Source organism: Zalophus californianus, chromosome 2, assembly GCF_009762305.2.
Source record: "Zalophus californianus isolate mZalCal1 chromosome 2, mZalCal1.pri.v2, whole genome shotgun sequence".
In the NCBI taxonomy this organism is placed as follows: Eukaryota; Metazoa; Chordata; class Mammalia; order Carnivora; family Otariidae; genus Zalophus; species Zalophus californianus.
Window position 1 is genome coordinate 84,486,057 of NC_045596.1, and position 27,165 is coordinate 84,513,221.

The 27,165-nt window shown below is 33.5% G+C and overlaps 1 protein-coding gene and 1 pseudogene across 5 annotated transcripts in view; both read right to left on the reverse strand.

Moving 5' to 3' along the window:
• SLC9B1 (solute carrier family 9 member B1) overlaps positions 1–27,165 on the reverse strand; it is a 66,296-nt gene that overhangs the window by 10,863 nt on the left and 28,268 nt on the right. For all 5 annotated transcript variants that reach the window (XM_027598517.1, XM_027598518.1, XM_027598514.1 and 2 more), the window contains 3 exons: positions 18,085–18,255; positions 16,769–16,911; positions 15,281–15,408 (listed from right to left, as the gene is read on the reverse strand). In XM_027598517.1, coding sequence (XP_027454318.1) covers positions 15,281–15,408; positions 16,769–16,911; positions 18,085–18,255 — 442 coding nt within the window. The remainder of the gene's footprint in view (positions 1–15,280; positions 15,409–16,768; positions 16,912–18,084; positions 18,256–27,165) is intronic.
• LOC113924586 lies at positions 18,572–19,116 on the reverse strand (annotated as a pseudogene).

Sequence of the window (27,165 nt, forward strand, 5' to 3'; positions counted from 1 at the left end):
TCACAAAGGTAATCTGGTTCTTATGTATTTAAGTCAGTGTTGTGCAAGAAGGAGAGCTGGGGCTTCCTATTCTGCCATCTTGCTGACATTACTCTTCTGATTGTTGGGATTTTTAAAAGCTCCCCAGGTGATTTTAATGTATAGCAAAGTTTGGGAACCATTGATTTTCCCCATAGTCTATCTAGTTTCCTTCATTCAGAGGTTTCTACTGAGACTTCCCTCAGTACATTACTTGCATAAGAATCTTAATCTCAGCCTGAGCTTCTAAGATACCTTACTTGGTTACATGATTGGACTATTCCCTGCAAGAAGACAAAAGCCAGTAAGATAAAGTAATCACAAGTTAATGGGAAGTTTAAAATACAAAAATGAGCCCCCATTAAAGTATCAGAAAATATTTAGGGAAGTCTATTACTTTGAGGCACCATGTTCATTAAGTGGAAAAAATGTATACCTGAGAAAAGAGATGTAGTAGGAAGAAAGCCACCAAAACATGACTTCAGAATAACTATAAATATCCTCTGAATCATGAAACTATACTGCATCTATCCATAAAATTTTAATGATAGTTCCTAGAAATTGACAATAAATTCCCAAATTAAAAAAATTGGTGATATAAACATAGCTGAAGAGTGATTTAATAAGCTAGAGAACTGTGCAGAGAAAATTTTTCAGTGTATACTGCAAAAGGTAAGCATATAGAAAGTATAAAGAAAACTTAATAGGTATGGAGGAGGAAGTTACAAAAGGACATAATAGAAGAGAACTTCAGAGAGGTAAAAGATATAATCAAGTTCTGAAAAAAATACACAATTTTCTGATTGAAACATCACACCAGATATTGAGTTGAACAAATTTTAAAAAGACTTGCCTAATGATATTAAGGAATTGTTGTTAATTTAATAAGAAAAATGCTGTTACCTTTTAGAAATGCGTACTGTAGGAAATAGGGGTGAAATACCATCATGTGTGTAGTTTACTTTAGGATTCATTAGGGACTATTAAGTTTAAATTAAGGATATTTGGTGTTTGTTATTGTGTTATTATTCTCTCTACTCTTGTACATGTTTGAAAAATTTCACTAAATAAAAAGACCTATCTGAGATTGCTCTTTTCAAACTTTAATATGAAAATGAATTACATGAGAATCTCATTAAAATGCAGATTCCATTTCAAAAGTCTGGGATGGGGCCCAATATTCTACATTTCTAACTTTTAGGTGATATGAATGTTGCTGTCCAAGGAACATACTTTGTATAGCAAGAAATTTTTTGTTGGAAAAATTCAGAAAACCGAGCTTCCAAAGAGAGAGAGAGAAAAAGACTGGATTAGCCTACCTAGAAAAAGAATTAAAAATTAGTTTGATAAGAGATTCCTCATGGGCAAAACGAATGCAAAGAGATAACAGTGATATCCTTAAAGTATTGAGGGAAAAGAATTTTGAATCTAAAATTCAATACTGAGTCACACAGAAGTCATATTCAGACATTCAAGGATTCAGTTTATTATCCACTGATCAGTTTTAAAAGAACTAGAAGATCAACTCATCAGGAAAAATATTTAATACAAAAGAAAGGAGTTTAAAAAAAGTAAAAGGGCATAGGCAGCATAATGTAGACATTAAGAATGAAGGCTCTAGCCATAGCCAAAGTTCTGGATATATCTATTTAGTTGTCTGATGTTAGGAAAACTATGTAACATCTCTTTGTCTCTGTTTGTATGCAAAAAAATGGGAATAATAATAGTATCTATTTCACAGAACTTTGTGAGGATTAAATAAATTAATTATCAAGTACTTCACAAAGTGCCTGACACAGGGTAAACACTATGTAAATGTAAGTTACTACTATAATTATTATGATTATCATCACAAGAGATAATGATGAGCAGTGAAATTCATTGCTAAATCTATTGAAGTATTCATTGTAAAGAAAACTTAAAAATATTCTTGGTAGTAAAATTCTAGATTATATCAACTGGGGAATATATAAGGGAGTGAAGGAAAGGGAAAACATGCTATAAATTTAAGTATGCTTTTTGAAAAATTATAGGTAATTACTAGGAGAATGAGTTTGTAATTTCTAAATATTAAAGGAATAAACAAAAGTGGAACAAAGTAAATGCTGTTAATCCAACAAAAGGTAGGAAAAGTGAAAAAAGAATGAAATTCACATGAATGTATAATACTTTAAAAAGTGAAATAAAAGCAAGGTTAAGTCAAAATTGACCTACAAGGAATTGGTTGGATGGACCTGTTAAGAAAGAGCCCCTTCAGTTGAATTTTAAAACTTTAGCTCTGAGCTGTTAGTAAGATATACATCTAAGACAAAATGGTACAGAAAAGTTGAAAATTATAAGTATGATAAATAAATTGAATCCATTTCATAAATGAAAGTTGGTTTACATTAGAAAATTAATTAACATAATTCACTATAAGAGAATAAAGGAGAAAATTCATATTATTTCAGTAGAAGCAAAACAATTATTTGATAAAATTTTATACCCATTTATAATAAAAACTTAGCAACCTAAGAACAGAGATAAATTTACTTAATCTTATTAAGGGCAGCTACAAAAAACTTATGACAAATATAGAATCAAGACAAAGATGCCTATTATCACCACTTCTAATTAACATTATATTTAAGGGTCTAATCAGTGCCACAAAGAAAGAAAAGTAGATGGTATACTTATTGGAAAGAAAGAAGTAAAGCTGTCATTATCCACAGATAACATAGCTGTACATTAGAAAAACCAAAGCAGGGGCACCTGGGTGGCTCAGTTAAGTGTCTGCCTTCGCCTCAGGTCATGGTCCCAGGGTCCTGGCATGGAGCATCGCGTGGGGATCCCTGCTCAGTGGGAAGCCTGCTTCTCCCTCTCCCACTCCCCCTGCTTGTGTTCCTGCTCTCGCTATCTCTCTCTCTCTAATAAATAAATGAAAAATCTTTAAAAAAAAAAAAGAAAGAAAAAGGAAAACCAAAGCAACCTACAGATAAATTTGAATTAATGAGCCCAGCAAGGTTGCTGGAGACAAAAGCAATATAGAAAATAATTAAATAGGGTGCCTGGGTGGCTCAGTCGTTAAGCGTCTGCCTTCGGCTCAGGTCATGATCCCAGGGTCCTGGGATCAAGCCCCGCATCGGGCTCCCTGCTCAGTGGAGAGCCTGCTTCTCCCTCTCCCACTCCCCTGCTTGTGTTCCCTCTCTCTCTGTGTCTCTCCCTGTAAAATAAATAAATAAAATCTTTAAAAAAATTTAAATAATATTTCTAAATACCAGTGACAATAAAAACCTAAACATATATAAGCACTATTTATAATTGCATCAAAACTATCAAATGCATAGGAATAAACCTAATTAAATATACACAGGAATTCTATGTAGGAAATAAAAACCTTTTGATTAAGAAAAATTAGAGAATGCCTAAATAAATGGAGGGGCAGGCCATGGGTATGAATTGAATAACTCAATATTATAAATGTACCAATCATCTCCTAATTGATAGATTCAGTATAATTTCAATCAAAATTTTGTAAAAATTGACAAAATGATTCTAAATTTATATGGAAATACAAAAGGTTATGAGTAGTGAAGACAATTTGGAGATCATAAAAGTTTTGTTCTATAAGATATCAATAATTATAACAACTGTGTATTTAACACAGTTTCTACCTTCTTACACAGAAGATAGAAAAATGGACCACTTGTTAAGAATAAAGAATCCAGAAACAGACCCATACTTATATGGACAGATTATTTATGACAAAGGACACACCATAGAGCAATGGGACTGGAAAAAGTGGTCCTTTAAATCAATGGTGCAGGGTCAATTGGATATTGAGGGCAGAGAAGGGGGGAGAAAGAAAAAACTTGGCCCTATCTAATGCTAAACATAAAAAAATCAATTTAAGGTAGATTATGGATTTAAATGTGAATGGTAAGACAGTAAAATTACTAGAAAATAATATAGAGAATATCTTTATGACTTTAGATAGGGAATGACTTCTTAAACAAAAAGTACCAATAACGAAGAAAAAGAATGACAGATTGGACTACATTAAAATGAAAATTTTCTGCCACTAATGGAGTGAAAAGTGTAGTTGCTAAATGGAAAAAGATATTTGTAACACCTTTAACAAAGGACTAGTATCCAGAATATGCTAAGAACTCCTACCAATAAATCAGAAAAAACAACAATAACCAAAAGCCCATTAGCAATATGGGAAAGAAACATAACAGGCACTCTTCAGCCTTATTATAAATCAGGGTAATAGAAATAAAAATCCCAATGAGATATCACAACATACCCATATGAATGGTTCAAATTAACAAGACTGATGATTCCAAGTGTTGGCAGGAATTGGAATAACAGGAACTCTTATATACTACTGGTGGAAATGTAAATTAGGAATTCTGAAAAATAATTTGACATAATACAAACTTTGAAACATATAGTTACCCTATGAACCAACAATTCAACTCCTAGTTATGTACCTATAGGAAACTGTGTACCAAGAGTTATTTACAAGAATGTTTGTAAGAGCATTGGTAATAACAACCCCCAACCAGGAGCAATGCAAATTCCCACTGACAATAGAGTGCACAAACTAGTATATTCATACAATGATATACATGCAAAAAAGTGAACTATGTCCACACAATAACATGGGTGAATCTCAAATATAATGTAGAGTTTAAGAGCTACACCCAAAAGAATATATACTATATGATTACATTCATATAAAGTATAACTACATGCAAACTAAATTGTAGTGTTAGAAGTTAGTATAGTGGTTACCTGTGGAGAAGAGGGAGAGAAGTGATTAGGAGAGAGCATAAGGGCACTTCTGGGGTACTGGTAGTGTTTTACTTCTTTATCTGGGTGATGGTTAAATGAATATTTACCTTTTAATTATTCAAGGAACTGTACATTCATATACTTTACACTTCTCTCTATATGAGTTATACTTTAATAGAAAGTTTAACAATTCAAAAATGGAGAAATTCATTCCAAATAGGGTACCCACAACAAATCAGGAGAGAAATATTAATATCTGACAAGGTAGAATTCAAGATAGGTAAGGATTAAAATGAGTGAGAAGGATATGCTGGGTATAGAAATTACTTGAAAATAAAATCTTAAAAAAAAAAAAGAATAGCAGTAGATTTGCCATTATCTAGATAAGAGTACCAGAGGGTGCCTGGGTGACTCAATTGTTTAACAAGCAGACTTTCAGCTCAGGTCATGATCTCAGTGGCCTAAGATCAAGCTGCGTAGTGCTCCATGCTCAGTGGGGAGTCTGCTTCGGGATTCTCTCTCCCTCTGCTCCCCCCGTACTACTTGTTCACTCTCTCTAAAATAAATAAACAAATCTTAAAAATAAAGAAGGCCAGAAAGATAAATATATTAAATTAGAGAAGATGGTATACTCAAAGAAAAAAGGAAAGTAAATTTCCCTTAATTAAAAACAGAAGGCCTTAAATCTAAATAAAGGGTCACACAGACAATAGAATAACCCATATCTAAATAATTTACAGTAATATTTAGGAAAATCAAAGACAGGAAAGTCTAAAAACATCCAGACAGAAGGGTTATCTATGAAAGAATAAGAATTAGATTGACATCAGACTTTTCAATAGCAAGGAGAACAGTTTTAAAAAGTTTAAGGAAAATGATTTTGGACATTTTCCTTTGTTTCTTTTTCTTTCTTTCTTTCTTTCTTTCTTTCTTTCTTCTTTCTTTCTTTCTTTCTTTCTTTTTCTTTCTTTCTTTCTTTTTCTTTCTTTCTTTCCTTCTTTCTTTCTCCCCCCCCCTAAAATTTTTATTTTTTTAAACAATCTCTACGCCCAGCATGGGGCTTGAACTCACAACACCAAGATCAAGAGTCACATGTTCTACCAACTGAGCCAGCCAGGTGCTCCCATTTTGGACATTTTAAAATCAGCCCAACAGTCATTCACATATGAAGGTTTCATAATTTTGTGAAAATATTCAAAAGCATAGAAGGCTTCAAAAGATTTGTCACACAAAGACCCACATTAACAATAATTTTGGTGGGGGCACCTGGGTGGCTCAGTTGGTTCAGCATCTGTCTTCGGCTGGGTCATGATCTTGAGTCCTAGGATTGAGCTTTGCATCGTAGGGCTCCCTGCTCAGTTGGGAGTCTGCTTCTCCCTCTCCCTCTGCAGCTGCCCCTGCTTGTGCTCTCTCTCCCTCTCTTTCTCTCTCTCTCTTTGTCAAATAAATAAATAAAATCTTTAAACAAACAAACAATAATTTTGGTGAAAGTACTCAAATGGGAGGAAAAATGAATCTAGGAGTTGCTGCAACAGAAATACAAATTAAGGATAATAAAAAATCTTAGTAACTTCTATACTTACCTTTATTTTAAAAGGAAAGAAAGAAAGAAAAAGAAAGAAAGAAAGAAAGAAAGAAAGAAAGAAAGAAAGAAAGAAAGAAAGGAAGAAAGAAAGAAAGAAAGAAAACTAAGATGGAAGAAAAGAAAATTTATATTGTTATTTAACTTGCAATAAAATGTTAGATGATATCATCATGAAGGGGTTTGAGGCAGTCATAGCAAAATAATAACATGATATTAAATAAGGCAAAGTTAGGTGGGGGTTGGAGGAAGGAAAAATAAAAATAAAATAAGGCAAAGATAGTGTAAGAAAATAAGCCACAGTTCAATTTCATTTATGTTCCTAAATATGAGCAAATTGAATATATCAGTTTGTTAAAAGAATAAAAATGCTGACCAAGTAGGTGAATGCATGGATGGTTCTGCATTATGACACTGTCAGTATAATTTATAACATTATCAAGATTGAAAGGAAAAAATGATAATTTTTTTATTAAGAGGCAAACTCTTGACAAACAAGAAATATAGGAAACTTTCTTTAACCTAATAAAGAGCATCTACTACCACCCTATAGTAAACATCATGTTAACGACAAAGTATTAGAAGAATTCTCAGTAAAATTAGTAAAAAAATAGAAACATCTCTTTTTTTCATTACTAATATTCACATTGATGTGATATTCAATTGAACACAATAAAATAGAAATAACAGCACAAACACTGGTAAAGGAAGTGACAGAAGTTTAATTATTTGAAGACAGGATGTTCATATAAGAACTAATAAAAGTACTGATATGAACATTCAGCAAGGTGGTTATATATAAAATCAACCTTTAAAAATCAGAAGTAGGACATCTGCTTACTGTTGTAAAAGAATATAGGTTCTGCAATTACCCTCCTACTGAAAGGACCTAGAAAACCAGACAAAAAAATAACAACAACTATTTTCAGACATTGGACAACAGACAGTACAGGACTACTTAAAATGAGAAAAGGGAAATGAATTAAACCTCACCATTGCCCAGGTTTTCTGCTTGGGAGCAATTTCAAGGCCGTGGTGGAGGAAAACCAAACAAAGCCCAACATCTTGCTGAGTTGAGGAGAAAAGAGTCTGGAAAGCCAAGACAGCTAAAATTTTCAGAGCAGAGTACCTCGAGGAGGGAAAGACAAAAGTTCCAGAAATTTGCATGAAGGACTCCCCGTGTCTTTGGTTGAACACCAATGAGGAAGGGCATAGAGTAAAATCCCATAAATCTGGACAAGTACAACACCTAGAGAAAGATTACCGAGAAGCAGTAAGATAAATAATTTCCAGAGCTCACAGAAGGCTGGGAAAACCTTTGGGTTCCCACCAACTAGAGTGAGATACTTCATCAAATACATAAAGCATTCAGTAGAGACTCAGAAGGACCACATCTTAGAAGGGAACTAAATTAGTCCTACAGTAAGGCTACTCTATGTAATCCCTAAAAGATCTTAAAAATGAGACTTGAAAGAATCAACGAATTCACACATAATTTAAAACTGCCTTCCAGGACAAAGTCTAACACTCTAAAGAAAAATAACAAAATCCAGATTTCAACAATGTAAAACTTACAAAATCCAGCATCTGATTACTAGAGATATGAAGGGGCAGGATAATGTAACCTATAACTGGGGGGAAAATCAGTTACTAGAACACAGATCCACAAATGACAGCAATGAAGGATATGATAGATCAATATGTTAACACAGCTGTTATAAATATGTTACATATAAATATGTTCCTTAAGATTCTAAAAGAAAACATGAATGTAATGGGGAAAAAAAGTGGAAGACAGAATAAAGAACCAAGAGAACTTTTGGAAGTAAAAAATGGCAGTATCTGATGGAAACAACCTGAGTATCTGCCAATGGATGAGTAGATAAAGAAGTTGCATGTGTGTGTGGTATATATGTGTGTGTGTGTGTGTGTGTGTGTGTGTGTGTAACCATACACACACACACACACGTGCACGCACTCTCATGTATGCAATGGAATATTATTCAGCCATAAGAAAGAAAGAAGTGCTGCCATTTGCAACAACATGGATGGACCTTTAGGGCATTATGCTAAGTGAAATAAGTCAGATAGAGAAAGACAAATACTGTATGATCTCACTTAAGTGTAGAATCTAAAAAGGCTGAACTCATAGAAATAGAGTAAAATGGTGGTTACTAGGGTCTGGAGGGGGGTGGGAGAAATGGGGAAATGTTGGTCAATAGAGTATGAACTTCCAATTATAAGATGAGTAAATTTTGGAGATCTAATGTACAGCCTAGTGATTATAGTTAATGGTACTGTATTATATACTTGAAAGTTGCTAAGAGAGATGGTCTTAAATGTTCTCACCACACACATACAAAAAAGTAATTATGGGACAAGATGGAGGCATTAACTAATGCTACATTGGTAATCATTTTGCAATATATAAGTGTATCAAATCAACACGTTGTATATCTTAAACTCACAAAATGTTATATGTGAATTATATCTCAATAAAGTTGGAAAGAAATGTATGATGGCTTACAACAAAAAAATGCAATATCTAAATTAAAAAAAAATTCACTGGATAGTATTGAGAGAAGGTGGAACACTGAAGAAAAAAGATCAATGAACTTGAAGACATAGCAATAAAATATATCCAAAATGAAGTGCAAGCAGTCCAAATGTCCATCAGCTGATGAATGGATAAAGAAGACGGGGGGTGAGCATATATATAACAGAATATTGTTCAGCCATAAAAAGGAATGAAATCTTGCCATTTGCAACAACACGGATAGAGCTAGAGAGTTTACATACATATATATATACCACATTTTCTTTATCCATTCATCAGCTGATGGACACCTGGCTTCTTTCCATAATATGGCTATTGTTGACAATGCTGCTATAAACATTGGGATGCATGTATTCCTTTGAATCAGTATTTTTTTATCCTTTGGGTAAATACCTAGTAATGCACTGCTGGATTGGGCAGTTCTATTTTTAACTTTTTGAGGAAACTCCATACTGTTTTCCAGAGTGGCCGCACCAGTTTGCATTCCCACCCACAGTGTAAGAGGGTTCCCTCTTCTCTGTATCCTCGCCAACGTCTGTTGTTTCCTGTTAATTTGTTAATTTTAGCCATTCTGACAGGTGGGAGGTGATATCTCATTGTGGTTTTGATTTGCATGTCCCTCATTATAAGTGATGTTAGGCATCTTTTCATCTGTCTGTTAGCCATCTGTATGTCTTCTTTGGAAAAATGTCTATTCATGTCTTCTGCCCATTTTTTAACTGGATTAGTTGTTTTTTTGGGTATTGAGTTATATAAGTTCTTTATATATTTTGGATACCAATCCTTTATCAGATATGTCATTTGCCAGTATCTTCTCCCATTCCAGAGGTTGCCTTTTAGTTTTGTTGATTGTTTCCTTTGCTGTGCAGAAGCTTTTTATCTTGATGAAGTCCCAATAATTTACTTTTGCTTTTGTTTCCCTTGCCTAAAGCCACAACTTTATACCATTACACATCCACTAAAAAATGGTAAAATTAAGTAGACAGACACTACCAAGTATTGGAGAGGATGTGGATGGCCTAGAATTTTATACATTGTTGGTGGGAATATACTACAATACTTTGGAAAAGTGTTTGGCACTATTATTTATTTTTATTCTATTTTTATTCTTTTAAAGATTTTTATTATAAGTAATCTCTACGTGGGCTCACAACCCTGCTCACAACTCACAACCCTGAAATCAAGAGTTGCATGCTCTACTGACTGAGCCAGCCAGGAGCCCCATTTTTTAAATAAAATTAAACATTATCTTACTATATGATCCAGGAAATCTACTCTTAGGTATTTCCCTAAGAAATGAAAACAATTGTCTACACAAAGACTTGAATGCAAAAGTTCATAGTAGCTTTATTTGTAATGGCTGAACTGGAAACAATCTAAATATCCATCAAAAGTGAATGAAGTTGGTGGCATATTCATACAATGAAATACTCCTCTGCAATATAATGGAATGCATAATATGGATGCATCTCAAAAACAACTTGCTGACCAAATGAAGCCAGAAACAAAAGAGTACGTATAATTGCATTTATTTAAAACTCTAAAAAAAATTGAACCCACTGTGACAGAAAATAGATTGTGGGTTGCCTGGGGCCCATGTGGAATTGACTGAGGGGGGTCAAGAGAGTTTGTGGAGGGGTAATGAAAATATTTGGCATCTCAATTGTGCTGATGGTTACATGGGTATATAAATTTGTCAAAACTCATTGAAATGTTCACTAAAAAATGGGTGCTCATTCTATTGTATATGAACTGTACCACAATAAAATTTATTTTTAAAAAATCAGTAGCTTTCTTATATATCTGCAAAAACTAATTAGAAAATGTTATGAAAAAAATCTATCAATAAAAAACACAAAATACCTAAGAACAAAACTATGAAGATAATCTAGATCTTTCTAAAAATTATAAACACTGTAGAACTTAAGATAACACCTAAATAATTGGGGAGATGTCTCAATATTATGACGGTGCCACCTCTCCTGAAATTAATTTATTAATTTGTTGCTAGCCAATTAAAATATTCTCAGGATTTTTCATTGAATTTGACTAGCTGATTCTAAAATTCATTTGGGAGAATAAGAGCTTAGAATGAAAAACCAAGTCAATGTAAACAAGAAGATACGGTTTTTGTAAAGGCAAAATAGTTAAAACCCTAGAATAGTGACATAGAAATACAGAAAATAGATTGGAATAAAATAGAACACAAAGTATAAAACAAATCTATGGGATTTGTTACATGATAAAATCAACATTTCAAATCAATGGGGACCAGAAAGAAGTTTTCTATAAATGGTGTTGAGACAACTACCTATTCATGTGGAAAAGAATGTAGCTAGATCCAATCCTTTCTTGATTAAAACTCTTCACAGTGTAGGGATGGAGGGTACATACCTCAATATCATAAAATCCATCTATGAAACACCCACAGCGAATATCATACTCAATGGGGAAAAAGTGAGAACTTTCCCCCTATGGTCAGGAACATGGCAGGGATGTCCACTATCACCACTGCTATTCAACATAGTACTAGAAGTCCTAACCTCAGCAATCAGACAACAGAAAGAAATAAAAGGCATTCGAACTGGCAAAGAAGAAGTCAAATTTTCACTCTTTGAAGATGATATGATACTTTATGTGGAAAACCCAAAAGACTCCACCCCAAAACTGTTAGAACAGGAATTCAGTAAAGTGGCAGGATGTAAAATCAATGCACAGAAATCAGTGGCATTTCTATACACCAACAACAAGACAAGAAAGAGAAATTAAGGAGTCGATCCCATTTACAATTGCATCCAAAACCATAAGATACCTAGGAATAAATCTAACCAAAGAGGGAAAGAGTCTGTACTCAGAAAACTATAGAATACTCATGAAAGAAATTGAGGAAGACACAAAGAAATGGAGAGTTCCATGCTCATGGATTGAAAGAACAAATATTGTGAAGATGTCAATGCTACCTAGAGCAATCTACACATTTAATGCAATCCCTATCAAAATACCATCAAGTTTTTTCAAAGAAATGGAACAAATAATCCTAAAATTTGTTTGGAACCAGAAAAGACCCTGAATAGCCAGAGGAATGTTGAAAAAGAAAAGCAAAGCTGGTGGCATTTACAATTCCAGACTTCAAGCTCTATTACAAAGCTGTCATCATCAAGACAGTATGGTAGTAGCACAAAAACAGGCACATAGATCAATGGAACAGAATAGAGAGCCCCAAAATGGACCCTCAAATCTATGGTCAACTAATCTTTGACAAAGCAGGAAAGAATGTCCAGTGGAAAAAAGACAGTCTCTTCAACAGATGGTGTTGGGAAAATTGGACAGCCACATGCAGAAGAATGAAACTGGGCCATTTCCTTACACCACACACAAAAATAGACTCAAAATGGATGAAAGACCTAAATGTGAGACAAGAATCCATCAAAAACCTTGAGGATAACACAGGCAGCAACCTCTTCGACCTCAGCCACAGCAACTTCTTCCTAGAAACATGGCCAAAGGCAAGGGAAGGAAGGGCAAAAATGAACTATTGGGAATTCATCAAGATAAAAAGCTTCTGCACAGCAAAGGAAACAGTCAACAAAACCAAAAGACAACTTACAGAATGGGAGAAGATATTTGCAAATGACATATCAGATAAAGGGCTAGCATCCAAAATCTATAAAGAACTTATCAAACTCAACACCCAAAGAACAACTAATCCCATCAAGAAATGGGCAGAAGATATGAACAGACATTTCTGCAAAGAAGACATCCAAATGGCTAACAGACACATGAAAAAGTGCTCAACCATCACTTGGCATCAGGAAAATACAAATCAAAACCTCAGTGAGATACCACCACACACCAGTCAGAATGGCTAAAGTTAACAAGTCAGGAAACGACAGATGGTGAGGATGCGGAAAAAGGGGAACCTTTCTATGCTGGTGATGCAAGCTGGTGCAGCCACTCTGGAAAGCAGTATGGAGGTTCCTCAAAAAGTCAAAAATAGAGCTATCCTATGATCCACAATTGCACTACTGGGTATTTGCCCCAAAGATACAAATGTAGTGATCTAAAGGGGTATGTGCACCCCCAGGTTTATAGCAGCAATGTCCACAATAGTCAAACTATGGAAAGAGCCTAGATGTCCATCAACAGAGGAATGCATAAAGAAGATGTGGTGTATATATATATATACAATGGAATATTATGCAGCCATAAAAAATGAAATCTTGCCATTTGCAACCATGGATGGAGCTAGAGGGTATTATGCTAGGGGAAATAAGTCAATCAGAGAAAGATAAGTATCATATCATCTCACTGATATGAGGATTTTGAGAAACAAGACAGAGGATCATAGGGGAAGGGAGGGAAAAATAAAACAAGATGAAATCAGAGAGGGAGACAAACCATAAGAGACTCTTAATCTCAGGAAACAAACTGAGGGTTGCTGGAGTGGTGGGAGGTGGGAGGGATGAGGTGGCTGGGTGATGGACACTGGGGAGGGTATGTGCTATGGTGAGCACTGTGAATTGTGCAAGACTGATGAAGCACAGACCTGTACCCCTGAAACAAATAATATATGTTAATAAAAAATTAAAAAAAGAATGCAGCTAGATCCTCACATGTAATAAACTCTAGCTATTTTAAAAGAATTTTTAAAAATTAACTTAAACATAATGAGTATAAAATATAAAAAATATATTTGTGATCATAGGTTAAAAAGGACCTTTTGAATGACACACAGAAAGACATTAAGCAGAAACAGAAATTTTGATAAATTCGATTACATTAAAAAACGCTTTGGTATAGCAAAAGCAGTTACACTCTGCCTCCCATGCCCTCATTTTTCTTTTTGATTTTCAAGGTCAAGGAATGGTTTTCTGTATTTGCTCTTCTATCTGTTGGAAATAATAAAATACCCTTTTTAGATCAAAAGAAAGGCACCATAAGCACAGTCAGATACCTAGTGGTGTACTAGGATGAGATATCTCCACACTTGTAACAAAACATTGAAATAATAAGAAAGAAAAGAATAACAGAAAAATAGAAAAAGGTTATTAAAAGGTTAGGATAAAAATACCCAAGCTCATTGATAAACACATAAATGCATATTAAAACAACAATGAAATATCATTTTTCATTTACCAGATTGGAAGAAATCATAAAAGTTTGGTAATATCAAGAATTTGCAAGGATGTGAGAGAATAACAGTTATTTTCAACTCTGCGGGAGATCGGGCAAATTGGTATGTGTTGAAGGCATTTTGATAGTATCATCAAAACTGAAAATGCACATAACCTAGGTCACTATTCTAGAAAAACTCATATTTGTGCAAAATGAGACAAATAAAATGTATTTGTAACACTGTAAATAAAATCTGGTCTTATCATAAAATGTAACACTGTACAAAAATTAAACAAATGAACTACATTTTTAAAGGTGTATAATCTCCAGATTATAAAAAGGAGAAAATTGCAAAGAAAGTGATACATTCTTTGATAAGATTTATATAATATGTATGTATACAGTAGATATATCCCTGGAAAACAGAGCATTATTTTACCTATTTTCATATAAATCATATGGAATGTTAATTTTACAGGTCTAGAATGGTAACATAAAACTCATAAAAGTTGTTACTTTGGGTAGGGGCATGGGCACTAGGATTTGAAGGCATGGTTAAAAGGCTTTTTCCTTTTGTCTGTAAAGTTCTAATTTTGCAAAAGTAAAATGCACATGGATATTACTTTTATAATAATAATTAATTTTAAAGAATCCATTGCATTTGGCAGTAAGTATGTAATGGGTGAACTTTACTATACATTTGAATGGATAAGTAGAGGCAAAAGGTAAATGCATTGAAAAATTAAAATGAGTTCAGGATCTAGAGAGGGTGATTATAGACTATTATTCTGAGGAATTGGGACATGAAGGGAAATGGATAGTGGGAAAATAGATGGGACATTGGATATAGGGAAAGAGTATTTTTGTTACAATATCTATATCTATACAAAATCTCTCTCATATATGTATATAATATGTACATACAATGTATAAGGAAAAGGCCACTGAATGGGTTAAAAAGGAGAAATAGATTATCATATAGGAGAGAAGGAATAAATTGATCAAGTGAATTATCTTGCCCTAAACATTTAGGGACTATGCATGTTTGTTAATGATATGGTAGATTAAGGACATGGCTCTGCTTCTGACCAACCAATTTTCAAGGTTTTCTACCACTGTGAAAATAATTTTAATGAAAAATTTGTCTATATAATATTCTGATTATTTCGGTAATTTTAAACCCAGCATCCTTAACTGGAAATTTTGTAGAGAAAATAAGAAAAAGTTACCCCAACAGAAATCCCCATTGCCAGGGAAAATTCATAAGGAAGTGGGAAACAACAGCAGTTGAACATGCCTCCATGAGGCATGGACCAATAGCCAACCTTAAACAAACTCTCTTCATATGCCTCAAAGCCTGAAATATAAAAATAATCACATTTAGACAAACTTATAATGGCCAACAAGAAAATTATTTAAGTAAATTCTGAAATATATAGTCTTTTTTGATTAATTAGATTTTACTAAGCTAAATCTTCCAGATTATTCCACTGGGCTTGAAATGCTAATGCACCTCATTTTATATGTCAGATTGTAATTAGAAACTATTTCACATTTTATAAAACATTGTTGTATTTAAATTATTTTAAAAGACCCATTTGTCTGTAATTAAATAACTATTTCTACCTTCTTAGTCTTCCTTGTAAATAGTATAATGAAAGTAACCTATAGGTTTATTTCCATCAGTTAACTTTTAGAAATGACTTGTTTCATCAATTTAATAATTATAATAGAAAATATCAATGTGCCAAAAGAGAAAATCACTTAAAGACAGCATAACCACTGAAAAGGAGAACTTTAAAATTTTCTCATTGGTTTGATTTTTCTACTGGAGAATATAATAAATTACACTGTCTTTATGCTATTTTTTAGAAAGATTTTTAAATTTACTTGACAGAGAGAGAGAGAGCGCAGAAGCAGGGCGGAGCTGCAGAGGGAGCAGGAGAAGCAGACTCCCTGCTGAGCAGAGAGCCTGAAGTGGGGGCTCCATCCCAAGACCCTGGGATCATGACCTGAGCGGAAGGCAGATTCTTAACAGACTGAGCCGCCCAGGTGCCCCTGTCTGTATTCTCTTGTCATATTTCCACTACACTCATCTATTTGCTGTTTGAGTACTGTTATACTCATGAAGAGTCATCTTTTTAAAACCCAAATAGATTTATGATTCCTAGAATATTAGCATTCTAAGAAATATTTAAAAAGATTAGCTTCTACAATAATGCAAAGGTAATCAGGCACATACTTCTGTGGGGTGTAAAATGTCACAAAACAAAAATATTACCAAAATTCTTAACCCCTCTGAAAAACAAAACAAAAGAAAAGCAAAAACAGTTTAGCAGCGCACCTTATCCTTTATTAACTGAAAAGTAAATCGTTCTCCATAGAAAAGCTGCAGCTCCCAAATAATACAAATGCTGTACAAGGGACGTGTATCTCTATGCACATAATTAAAGATGAGCTCTAATAAAGATCTCACATGATTAAAGATGATCTCTAATAGAGATCTTACATCATAATAATTCTCTTCATATCAGTAATAATGGTGACCAGAAGTAGAAATTATAAGATGCCAGTATTTCTGCAAAACCCTTTTCTCTATCTTAGTTTTGCTTACAGGCTTCACTCGGAACAGCTATAATAAAAATTCTGTCTCTTTTTCTTTTTTACCAGCCTCTAATATTTAAAATATTTTTTTTGAGATATAATTAGAAATCTACCTGTGGATCGAGTCCAAGCCCAGCTTGTATTAGGATAACAGTAAGGGCAGTGTTTCTTAAAGTTGAAGACCACGTGTTATTAACATGGATGTAATTACTGAGGAATGGAACATTCCTGACAGTAAAACCAGCCAGTAACATCCCTTAAAAGAAAGAAAATAAGGCATGTCTGATTCAGCTCATTTTTCTAAGTTAGGAAAGAGAAATGTTTAATTTCCCTTCTTCAAACACACTACGTCTCATTGCTTCGGTGAAGGGTAGCTTACATACAAATAGAGGAGGCAGCATAAGTAAAGGAACGGAGTTAAGAAATGACATATCTCAAAAGACTACAACAAGTAATTCAGTATTGTTGGAACATAAAGGGCACGGATGGGAGTGGGAGAATGGGCAGGAGGGGCCAGATAATATAAAGCTAACCCCCCTGCAGCCTCCATTCCCACTGCTTTGGCAGAGTAATGCACCATATGGAAGTTTTATGAGGAAGTGACAAAATGAGTCTTGTATTTTCTGTGATGGTCTTGATGAATTAGATAGACATAAAACTGGAGGAGAGAACAATTAGAAGGCTCTGCCATAGTCCACGGAAGAGTTGGAAAACGAATAGCCTAAGCTAGGACAAGAGTGGAAGTTTTGGAGAAAAAGAAGATTCAATAAATACTTAGCAGGTGCTGAAAGGGTGTTGTGGACATAGAAAGGGTATTAGCAATAGGATGGAGTGATTATCTCTAATGACAGTGTACTGAATATTTGGGTGTATTGAATACTTAGAAGATATGAGACACCGCTAATAGAAGTTCTTCCACTAATTTCCCTCTGTCCAGATGGAGAATTATTTAATAATGGTAATGAAGAAATAGGATATAATACTAGTTAGGCAGATAATGCATCTATGAATATAGCTTACTCAAATAGCTTACTCAAAAACCATAAAACCTTCTTATGCCCTAATCACTATAGTATTTGAATCTTACAATTATATTTGAGTTAGGTTATCTATAGAAAAATTCAGTCTTTTCTACAATATATTTAAAATTAACTAAAAAATGTCCTATTAAACAATAAAGCAACAGGAATCATATATTGAATATATTTAAATTATTTCAAAAATATATTTCAGAAAAAACTGTGCTCATGTGTAGAAAGAATAAATAATTCTATAAATGAGCTATATGCATACATATACAGTAAATATATACATAAAGATCATATTACATTGAAATGTTTCTAAATTATATCTATTCTGACTAGAGTATGTTCATAATTTATGTATAGTTAATTACAAAAAAAAAAATAAGAGCTAACTGTACACTTACCAAGAAGAGGTGGAATTTGAGGCACTGAAGGTATTCTAATGAATTCCAAAAGTTTCCCCCCAATAATGGCACTATAAAAGATAATTAATAGTCCAAATAAATTTCCACCTGGGAGAACTTCAGGGCCTGAGAATGACCAGACTACACACCATACCATAAAAAATGCAACTCCTGAAATATAAAAAAAACCATATATCTATATATCTACATAGACATAGATATATATATACAAAAGATGAATTCTATTTTATCAAATATCATATTAATAGTCCTGTATAATGAATAATACATGGCATAGACTAATTTTGCTTGCTAGTATAATTGAAGAAATATCTGTTTAACATATATTCCAAAGTCCCTATGAATTTATGGGACAAGTTTTTAACAAAGTATTATTAGTTTTTTGAGGATACTTGAAATATGTTTAATAATAAAAGACAACCAACATTCTTTTTTTATTTTTATTTGCATTTATTCTATGGAGAATTTACTCCTGGACCATAAGTTTTTGTTTCTTCAGTTTCTTCTGGGATATATTTTTCTTCTGTGCAACCTCCTCTTCTGGTTTAGGAACAATCAGCTCTTTTTCAGTAAGGATCATCTCAATGTGGCAGGGGGAGCTCATGTATGGGTTAATCCAACCTTGAGCCCTGTAAATTCTGTGCTGTGTCTTGGGGGCTTTGTTCACCTGGATGTTCTCAATGACCAGAGAATCAGCATCTAAACCCTTAAGTTCAGCATTACTCTCTGAATTTTTAAGCATGTGCAGTAAAAATTCAGCACTCTTCTTGGGCCACCAACCCTCTGTCCAGCCCCACTGTTTGGCCTGGGCACACCACCACTGTAGCAATTGAATGGCACACACTGCTTCTGCAAAGTGATGTCTTTCAGATACTTGGAGGCTTTTCGGATATGCATACCCTTGATGGCCTGGGAAGTTTCACATGTGTTCTTAAAGTGAATACGCAGATTTGAATCTCTTGATTTGCATGATTTTGTAGGGTTTTCTGGGTCAGGTGAATAGTGAAACATTTTCTGACATCACCTCAGTCCGCTTAGGGGAAGAGCCAAAGTATTATTATTTTAAAAAAATATTTAAATGTATATGTGAGTCCTTTAAAGTGCTAAACTATTCTTATAATATATGACATTTTAAAAATGTTATGGTAGGGCTCCTGGGTAGCTCAGTTGGTTAAGCGACTGCCTTCGGCTCAGGTCATGATCCTGGAGTCCCGGGATTAAGTCCTGCATTGGACTCCCTGCTCAGCAGGGAGCCTGCTTCTCCCTCTGACCCTCCTCCCTCTCGTGCTCTCTGTCTCTCATTCTCTGTCTCTCAAATAAATAAAATCTTCAAAAAAAATAAAAATATTATGGTAATATTATGAGATTTACTTCATTTTATATCTTAGAGTAGCTTTTTTTCCTTAAATTTCACATATGAGTGAAATCATATGGTATTTGTCTTTCTCTGACTGATTTATTTTGCTTAGCATAATACACTGAAGCTCCATCCATGTCATTGCAAATGGCAAGATTTCATTCTTTTTGATGGCTGATTAATTTTATATATATATAATTATATATATATATGGAAGATGTGATATATACATATATATCACATATATATCACATCTTCCTTATCCATTCATCAGTTGATGGACATTGGGCTCTCTCCATAGTTTGGCTATTGTTGATAATGCTGCGTAAACATTAGGGTGCATGTACCCCTTCGAACCTGTATTTTTGTATTCTTTGGTTAAATACCTAGTAGTGTAATTGCTGGATTGTAGGGTAGTTCTATTTTTAACTTTTTGAGGAACCTCCATACTGTTTTCCAGGGTGGATGCACCAGTTTTGCATTTCCATCAACAGTGCAAGAGGATTCTCCTTTTCTGCTTCCTCGTCAACACCTCTTGTTTCTTGTGTGTTGTTAATTTTAGACATTCTGACAGGTGTGAGGTAGTATCTCATTGTGGTTTTGATTTGTACTTCCCTGAGAGAAACATTTATTCCAAAAAAAAAACAAAAACCCAGGGTTTTGGGTAGGACTGGTGAAAGTCTGAGGCCTTCCTGCCTGGGATTGCTATTACTCCTCCCCTCGTTTTCCCTCACTTACTTCATTTGGGAAAAACTTTAGTTTTACCATCATGGACCTAGATTAAAAATAAGCTGCTTTGTTGCCAGAGGAGGTGGAGCAGATTTGATATGGAGTGGAGGGAGAAAACCCTGACTTTGCTGGCTAAAAATGGCAGATTGGTTTCAGAATTAGCAGAAAAAAACATGCAGTTGTGCTAGTTTGAGGTTGCAATTCAAGTTGATATGAGTAACAGATAAGCTAAAAATTTAACTGGGAGATCTTAGATATGACAGATTCAGAAAGGTTGAGGTAAGTTCTCCACATATCTATGGCTGATTGGGAAAGTATGCAAGTGCAGAGAAGACTCCAGAGAGTATGGCAAAAAGTAAAAAAAAAAAAAAAAATAATGTGAGACTTGATTACCAGCAGCAATTTTGAATGCCTTCTTCAACCCACCTACAGATCACTTGGCAGAGGATAGAAGCCTTAATGGCTTAAACACAATGTCTCCCCTAAATCATTAGGTGACTATTAAGCTATGCAGACAAAAGAGAAACCCTTAGGAAGACAGGCTAAAAACAAATAAAAACTAAGAGACATCAGCTGCTGCAAAACATGGGTCAGAATGATTCCTCCAATTTAAGTACATGCAAATTACCCAAACAACAACAACAACAACCTTAAGAAAATATAACTGAATTCAAAGTTGCCATAGTGTGTAACTAAAATGTTTCATTTTCAACTTAAACTTACTAGACATGCAAAGAAATGAGAACATACAACCCATATTCAGAAAAAAAAAAGAAGTCAATAGACAATGAGTAAATGAATCCAGGTGTTGGATTAACAAAGTTTTCAAAACATCCATTTTAAATATGTTCACATAACGAAAATGCAACAATGTGTCATTTAATAAAGAATATCAATAAAGAGATACAATTTATTTAAAAATGGAAATCTGGAATTGAAATATACAACAATTGAAATGAAAAGTTGACTAGAGAGGCTCAACTGTTTTTGAGCTTGTGAAAGAAAATATCAGTGAACTTGAATATAAATCAATAGAGATTAATTAGAAAAACTAAAGGAAAAAAGGAATAAAGAAAAATGAACAGAGCCTCAGACACCTATGGGATACTATCAAGAGTACTAACATATGCATAAAAGAAGTCCCAGGAAGAGAAGAGAAAGATATAAAGGGGCAGAAACATATTTGAAAATATAGTGTCTGAAAACCTCCCAAAGTTAATAAAAAACATTAATTTATAGATGTAAGAAGCTCAACAAATCCCAAGTAGAATAAGCACAAGAGATCCTCACCTAGACACATCATCATCATCATCAAATTGCTAACAACAAAAGTCAAAAGGAAAATCTTGGAAGTATCAAGAAAATGTCTCATCATGTACAGGGGAACAATAATGCAATTAACAGCAGCATTTTCACCAGAAAAAAAAAAAAAGCCAAAAGGCGATGGAGTGACATTTCAAAGTGCAGAAAAGGGGGCACCTGGGTGGCTCAGTCAGTTGAGCCTCTGAATCTTGATCTTGGCTCAGGTCTTGATCTCAGGGTTGTAAGTTCAATTCCTTCACCGGGCTCCACACTGGGCACGGAGCCTACTTAAAAAAAAAAAAAAAGTGCAGAAAAAAACCTGTCAATCAAGAATTCAATATGTAGTAAAACTATTCTTCAAAGTGAAGCTGAAATACATTCCCAGGCAAACAGAAATAGAAAAAATTCACCCCCACTAATGAAATACTAAAGAAAATGCTTTAAGTTGAAAGGAAATGACACAAGATGGTGATTTGGATCAATAAGAAGCAATAAAAGGCAGTGGAAATGGTAAATAAATATCTAAGTATAGAAGATTGTGTGTATGTATACATATATATGCATGTATACATATATATATACATATATATACACATACATTTTTAAAAAGTTAAGATTATTAAGAGCAATAAGTATAACAAAATAAATACCTAGGTATAAAAGATTGTATATATATGTATATATATATTCATTTAAAAAAGCTAAGATTATTAAGAGCAATAAGTATAACAAAATATTGTTGAGTCTATAGCATATAGAGGTCTATTGGCTCAAAGCTACTATATAACACAGGAATTAAGTCAATATTAAATTGAAGTAGATTGTGAAAAGTTGAAGATAATTATTATAATCCACAGAGAAATCACTAAAACAAAAACCTCTAAAATATAACTAAAAAATCAACAGGGAAATTGAAATAGTGCACCAACAATATTTGGTTAGCACAAAAGAAGCAGTAAAGAATGAAGAGAAAAACAAAAGACATGACACTTATAGAAAACAAATAACAAGATGGTAGACATAAGTCCAACTATATCAGTAATTATGTGTAATGTGAATGGTCAAAAGGCAAAGATTATCTTACTGGGTTTAAAAAAAAAAAAGCAAGATCCAACTATTTGGTGTCTACAAGAAACATACTTTGGATGAAACAGATAGGCTGAATGTAAAAAGATGAAAAAGATATATTATGCAAACAATAATCATGAGTCAAAGAAGTAAATATAAGGGGACTTAGAACATATCTTAAAGTGAATAAAAATGAAAACACAGCATATCAATATTAATAGGATGTGGTGGGCACAGATGGAAATGTATAGCTTTAAAAATATTAGAAAGAGGGGCGCCTGAGTGGCTCAGCCGTTAAGCGTCTGCCTTCGGCTCAGGTCATGATCCCAGGGTCCTGGGATCCAGCCCCACATCAGGCTCCCTGCTCAGCAGGAAGCCTGCTTCTCCCTCCCCCCCCGCTTGTGTTCCCTCTCTCGCTGTCTCTCTCTCTGTCAAATAAATAAAATCTTTAAAAAAATATATTAGAAAGAATTACCTAAAATTGACAATAAAAATTTCCACCTTAACAACTTACAAAAAGAGAAGTAAATCAAACCAAAAGTAAGTAGAATATATGAAATAAAAAAGATTGAAGGGGAAATTATTAAATAGAAAACAAAAACATTAGAGAAAACCAATGAAATAAAAATTATTTGAGATCAATAAAATAGATGTCTTTAGCTAGACTGACAAAGGAAAAAGAAGGTACAAATGACCAAAATCAGGAATTAAAGAGGAAACATCACTTTAGACCTTAGAGAAATTAAAATAATGCAAAGGAAATACTGTAAACAACTTCAAGCTAAAAAATTAGACAACTAGATAAAATAGACAAATTCTGAGAAAGATACAAATTACCAAAACTGATTCAAGAAAAAAGGAAAATAGAAATACCATACGATCCAACAATTCTGCTTCTGAGTATTTATCCAAAGAAAATAAAAACAGTAAGTCAAAAATATATATGCACCCTCCTCATGTTCACTGCAGCATTATTTACAATAGCCAAGATAGGGAAACAACGTAAGTATCCATTTAAGGGCGAACGGATAAATTGTGGTATATATATATACACTGGAACATTTTTCAGTCATAAAAAAGAAAAATCTTGGGGTGCCTGGCTGGCTCAGGTGGTGGAGCATGTGACTCTTGATCTCTTGGCATTGTGAGTTCGAGCCCCATGTTGGGTGCAGAGATTACTTAAAAATAAAATCTTAAAAAAAAGAAAGAAAAGAAAGGAAAAGAAAAAGCTCTTGCCATTTGAGACAACATGGATGGGCCTTGAAGGTATTATGCTAAGTGAAATAAGTCAGACAATGTAAGACAAATATTGCATGCTCACCGATACATGGAATCTAAAAATCAAGCTTATAGATACAGAGATACAACTGGTGGTTGCCAGAGGCAGGGATGGGGGGTTCGCAAGACAGGTGAAGGGGGTCAGAATTACAAACTTCCATTTAGAAAATAAATACGTTATTGGGATGTAATGTACTGCATGGTGACTATAGTTAATGATACTGTATTATATATTTGAAAGTTGCTAAGAGAGTAGATCTTAAAATTTATCATTACAAGAAAAAAAAGGTTTCTATGTATGATGATGGAAGTTTACTAGACTTATTGTGGTGATCATTTTGTAATATATACAAATATAGAATCATTATATTGTGCACCAAAACTAATATAAGGTTATATGTCAACTATACCTCAATTTAAAAAAAGAAGCCAAATTGAGACACTTTCAGACAAAAGCTGAAAGAATGCTAGAAGACTTATACTACAAAAAACACTACAAGAAATTTTTTAAACTGAAGGGAAAGAATTCCACATGAAAATTCAGATTGCCAGAAAGAAATGGAGAGAACCAGAGAATGTAAATATGTGGACAAATATGAGACTTTTTTAACTTAAAAAAAAAGACTTTTGACTTTTTAAAAGCAAATGTAGAAGAATATATATATATATATGTATATATAAATGTAGAAGTAAAAATAAGAATGTAGAAGTGAAAATATATATAAATCTAGCACAGAGGGCAGAGGAGGGATAGATAAAGTCATATTGCTGTAAGGCTCTTCTATATTGATGTGAATGATGACCACAGGATATGTAGGTTTACAGTACGTCTTGTAGTTGGGTAGTGTTAGTTCTCTAGCTTTTAATTTTTCTCCTTTGATACTATGTTGGCTCTTCTTAGTCTTTTGCCCCTCTATATAAACCTCAGAATGAGTTTGTGGGCATCCACAAAGTAACTTGTTGGGATTTTGATTGGGGTTGTGTTGAATCTATGGATCAAGTTGGAAAGAACTGACATCTTGACAATATTGAGTCTTCCATGAACAAGGAAAATCTGTGCATTGATTTAGTTCTTTTTTGATTTCTTTCACTAGTTTTGCAGTTTTCCTCGTGTAGATCTTGTACATATTTTGTTAGATATATACCTAGGTATTTTATTTTTAGGGATACTAATGTAAATTGTAATGTATTTTTAATTTCAAATTCCATTTGTTCACTGTTGGTACATATGAAAATAACTGACTTTTGTATATTAACCTTTTATCCTGCAATCTTGTTATACTTGCTTATTTGTTGTCCCTGGAGTTTTCTTGTAGTTTTTTAAATTTTCTACACAATCAGGTCATTTATGAGGAAGGGCAGTTTTATTTCTTCCTTCCAATCTGTATACTTTGTTTTTGCTTTTCTTATTGTGTTAGCTAGGACTTCTAGTACAATATTGAAAAGAAGTAGTGAGAGAGGGTATCCTTGTCTTATTCCTGATCTTAGTGGGAAAGCTTCTAGTTTCTCATCATTTAGTATGATGGTGGCTGTAGATTTTTAGTTGATTTTTTTATCAAGTTGAGGAAGTTTCCCTCTATCTGTAAATTATGATGGATGTTGGATTTTGTCAAATGTTTTTCCCGCACCTATTATTATGATTTTTCTTCTTTAGCCTGTTCATGTTATGGATTACAATCATTCATTTTCAAATATGAACCAACCTTTCATACCTAGAATAAATCTCACATGGATGTATGATGTATAATTCTTTTTATACATTGTTGATTCATTAATATTTTGTTGAGGATTTCTGCTTCTGTGTTTATCAGGGATATTGGTCTGTAGTTTTCTTTTTTGTAATGTCTTTGATTTGGGTATGAGGCTAATGCTGACCTCATAGAATGATTTGGGAACTATCCCTCTGCTTCTATCTTTGGGAAGAGATTGTAGAGAATTGGTATAATTTCTTTCTTAAATGTTTGGTAAGATTCACCAGTGAAGCCATTTAGGTCTGGTGCTTTTTGTTTTGGGAGGTTATTAATTATTGATTCAATTTATTTAATAGATATATTCCTATTCAGATTGTCTATTTCTTCTTGAGTATATTTTGGCAGATTGTGCTTTTCAAGGAATTGGTCCATTTCTTCTCGATTATCAAATTTGTGGGCTAAGGGATGTTCACAGTATTCCTTTATTATCTTTTTAAGGTCCATGGGATCTGTAGTGATGTTCCCTCTTTAATTTCTGATATTAGTGGATTATGTCTTCTTTATGTTTTTCTTAGCCTCGCTAGAGGCTTATAGAGGGTATCAATCTTAGAAAAGAACCAGCTTTTGGTTTCATTGATTTTTTGCTATTTTTTAAAATTTCAATGATAGCTGCTCTAATTTTTGCTATTTCTTTTCTTCTGTTTACTTTGGGTTTAATCTGCTCCTTTTTCAGATTTCCTAATATGGAAGCTTAGAAGGTTGATTTTAGATCTTTGTTCTTTTCTAAAATGTGCATTCAATGCTATAAATATTCCTCTAAGCACTCCTTTCACTGCATCCCACAAATTTTCATAAGTTGTATTTTCATTTTCATTTAGTTCCAAATATTTTAAAATATCACTTGAGGTTCCCATGTATTATTTAGAAATGTATTGTTTAATCTCCAAGTATTTTAGGATTTTCCAGCTGCCTTTCTTTTGAATTTTAGTTTAAATCCTTTATGGTCTGAGGGATACACTGTATAATTTTTATTCTTTAGATTTATTAAGGTGTTTTGTATGTGTATGACAGAATTGGTCTACCTTAGTGAATGTTCCATGTGAGCTTGAGAATAATGCATATTATGCTATTGTTAGATGAAGTAGTCTATAAGTGTTCATTATATCCTATTGATTGATGGTGTTGTTGAGTTCAACTATGTCCTTACTGATTTTCTGCCTGCTGGATCTGTACTTTTCTGAGAGACTGTTGGAAGTCTCTATAATTGTGGATTCACATATTTCTTCTTGCCATTCTTTCATTTTTTGCTTCATGTAAATTGACACATGGGAACATGTCTGTTGTCAGACATATATACACATTAGGGATTATCATGTCTTCCTGGGAACTGGCTCCTTTATCATTATGTAATACCTTTCTTTATCCCTGATAATATTCCTTACTCTGAAGTCTGCTGTCTGAACTTAATATTTCATCTTTCTTTTACTTAGTGTTTACATGGTATATCTTTGTTCATCCCTTCACTTTCATGTGTCTTTATATTTAAAGTGGTTTCTTATAGACAACATATATCTGGCTCTAGGGTTTTTTAAAAATATTTATTTATTTATTTTTAGAATTTTAAAAAATTATTAT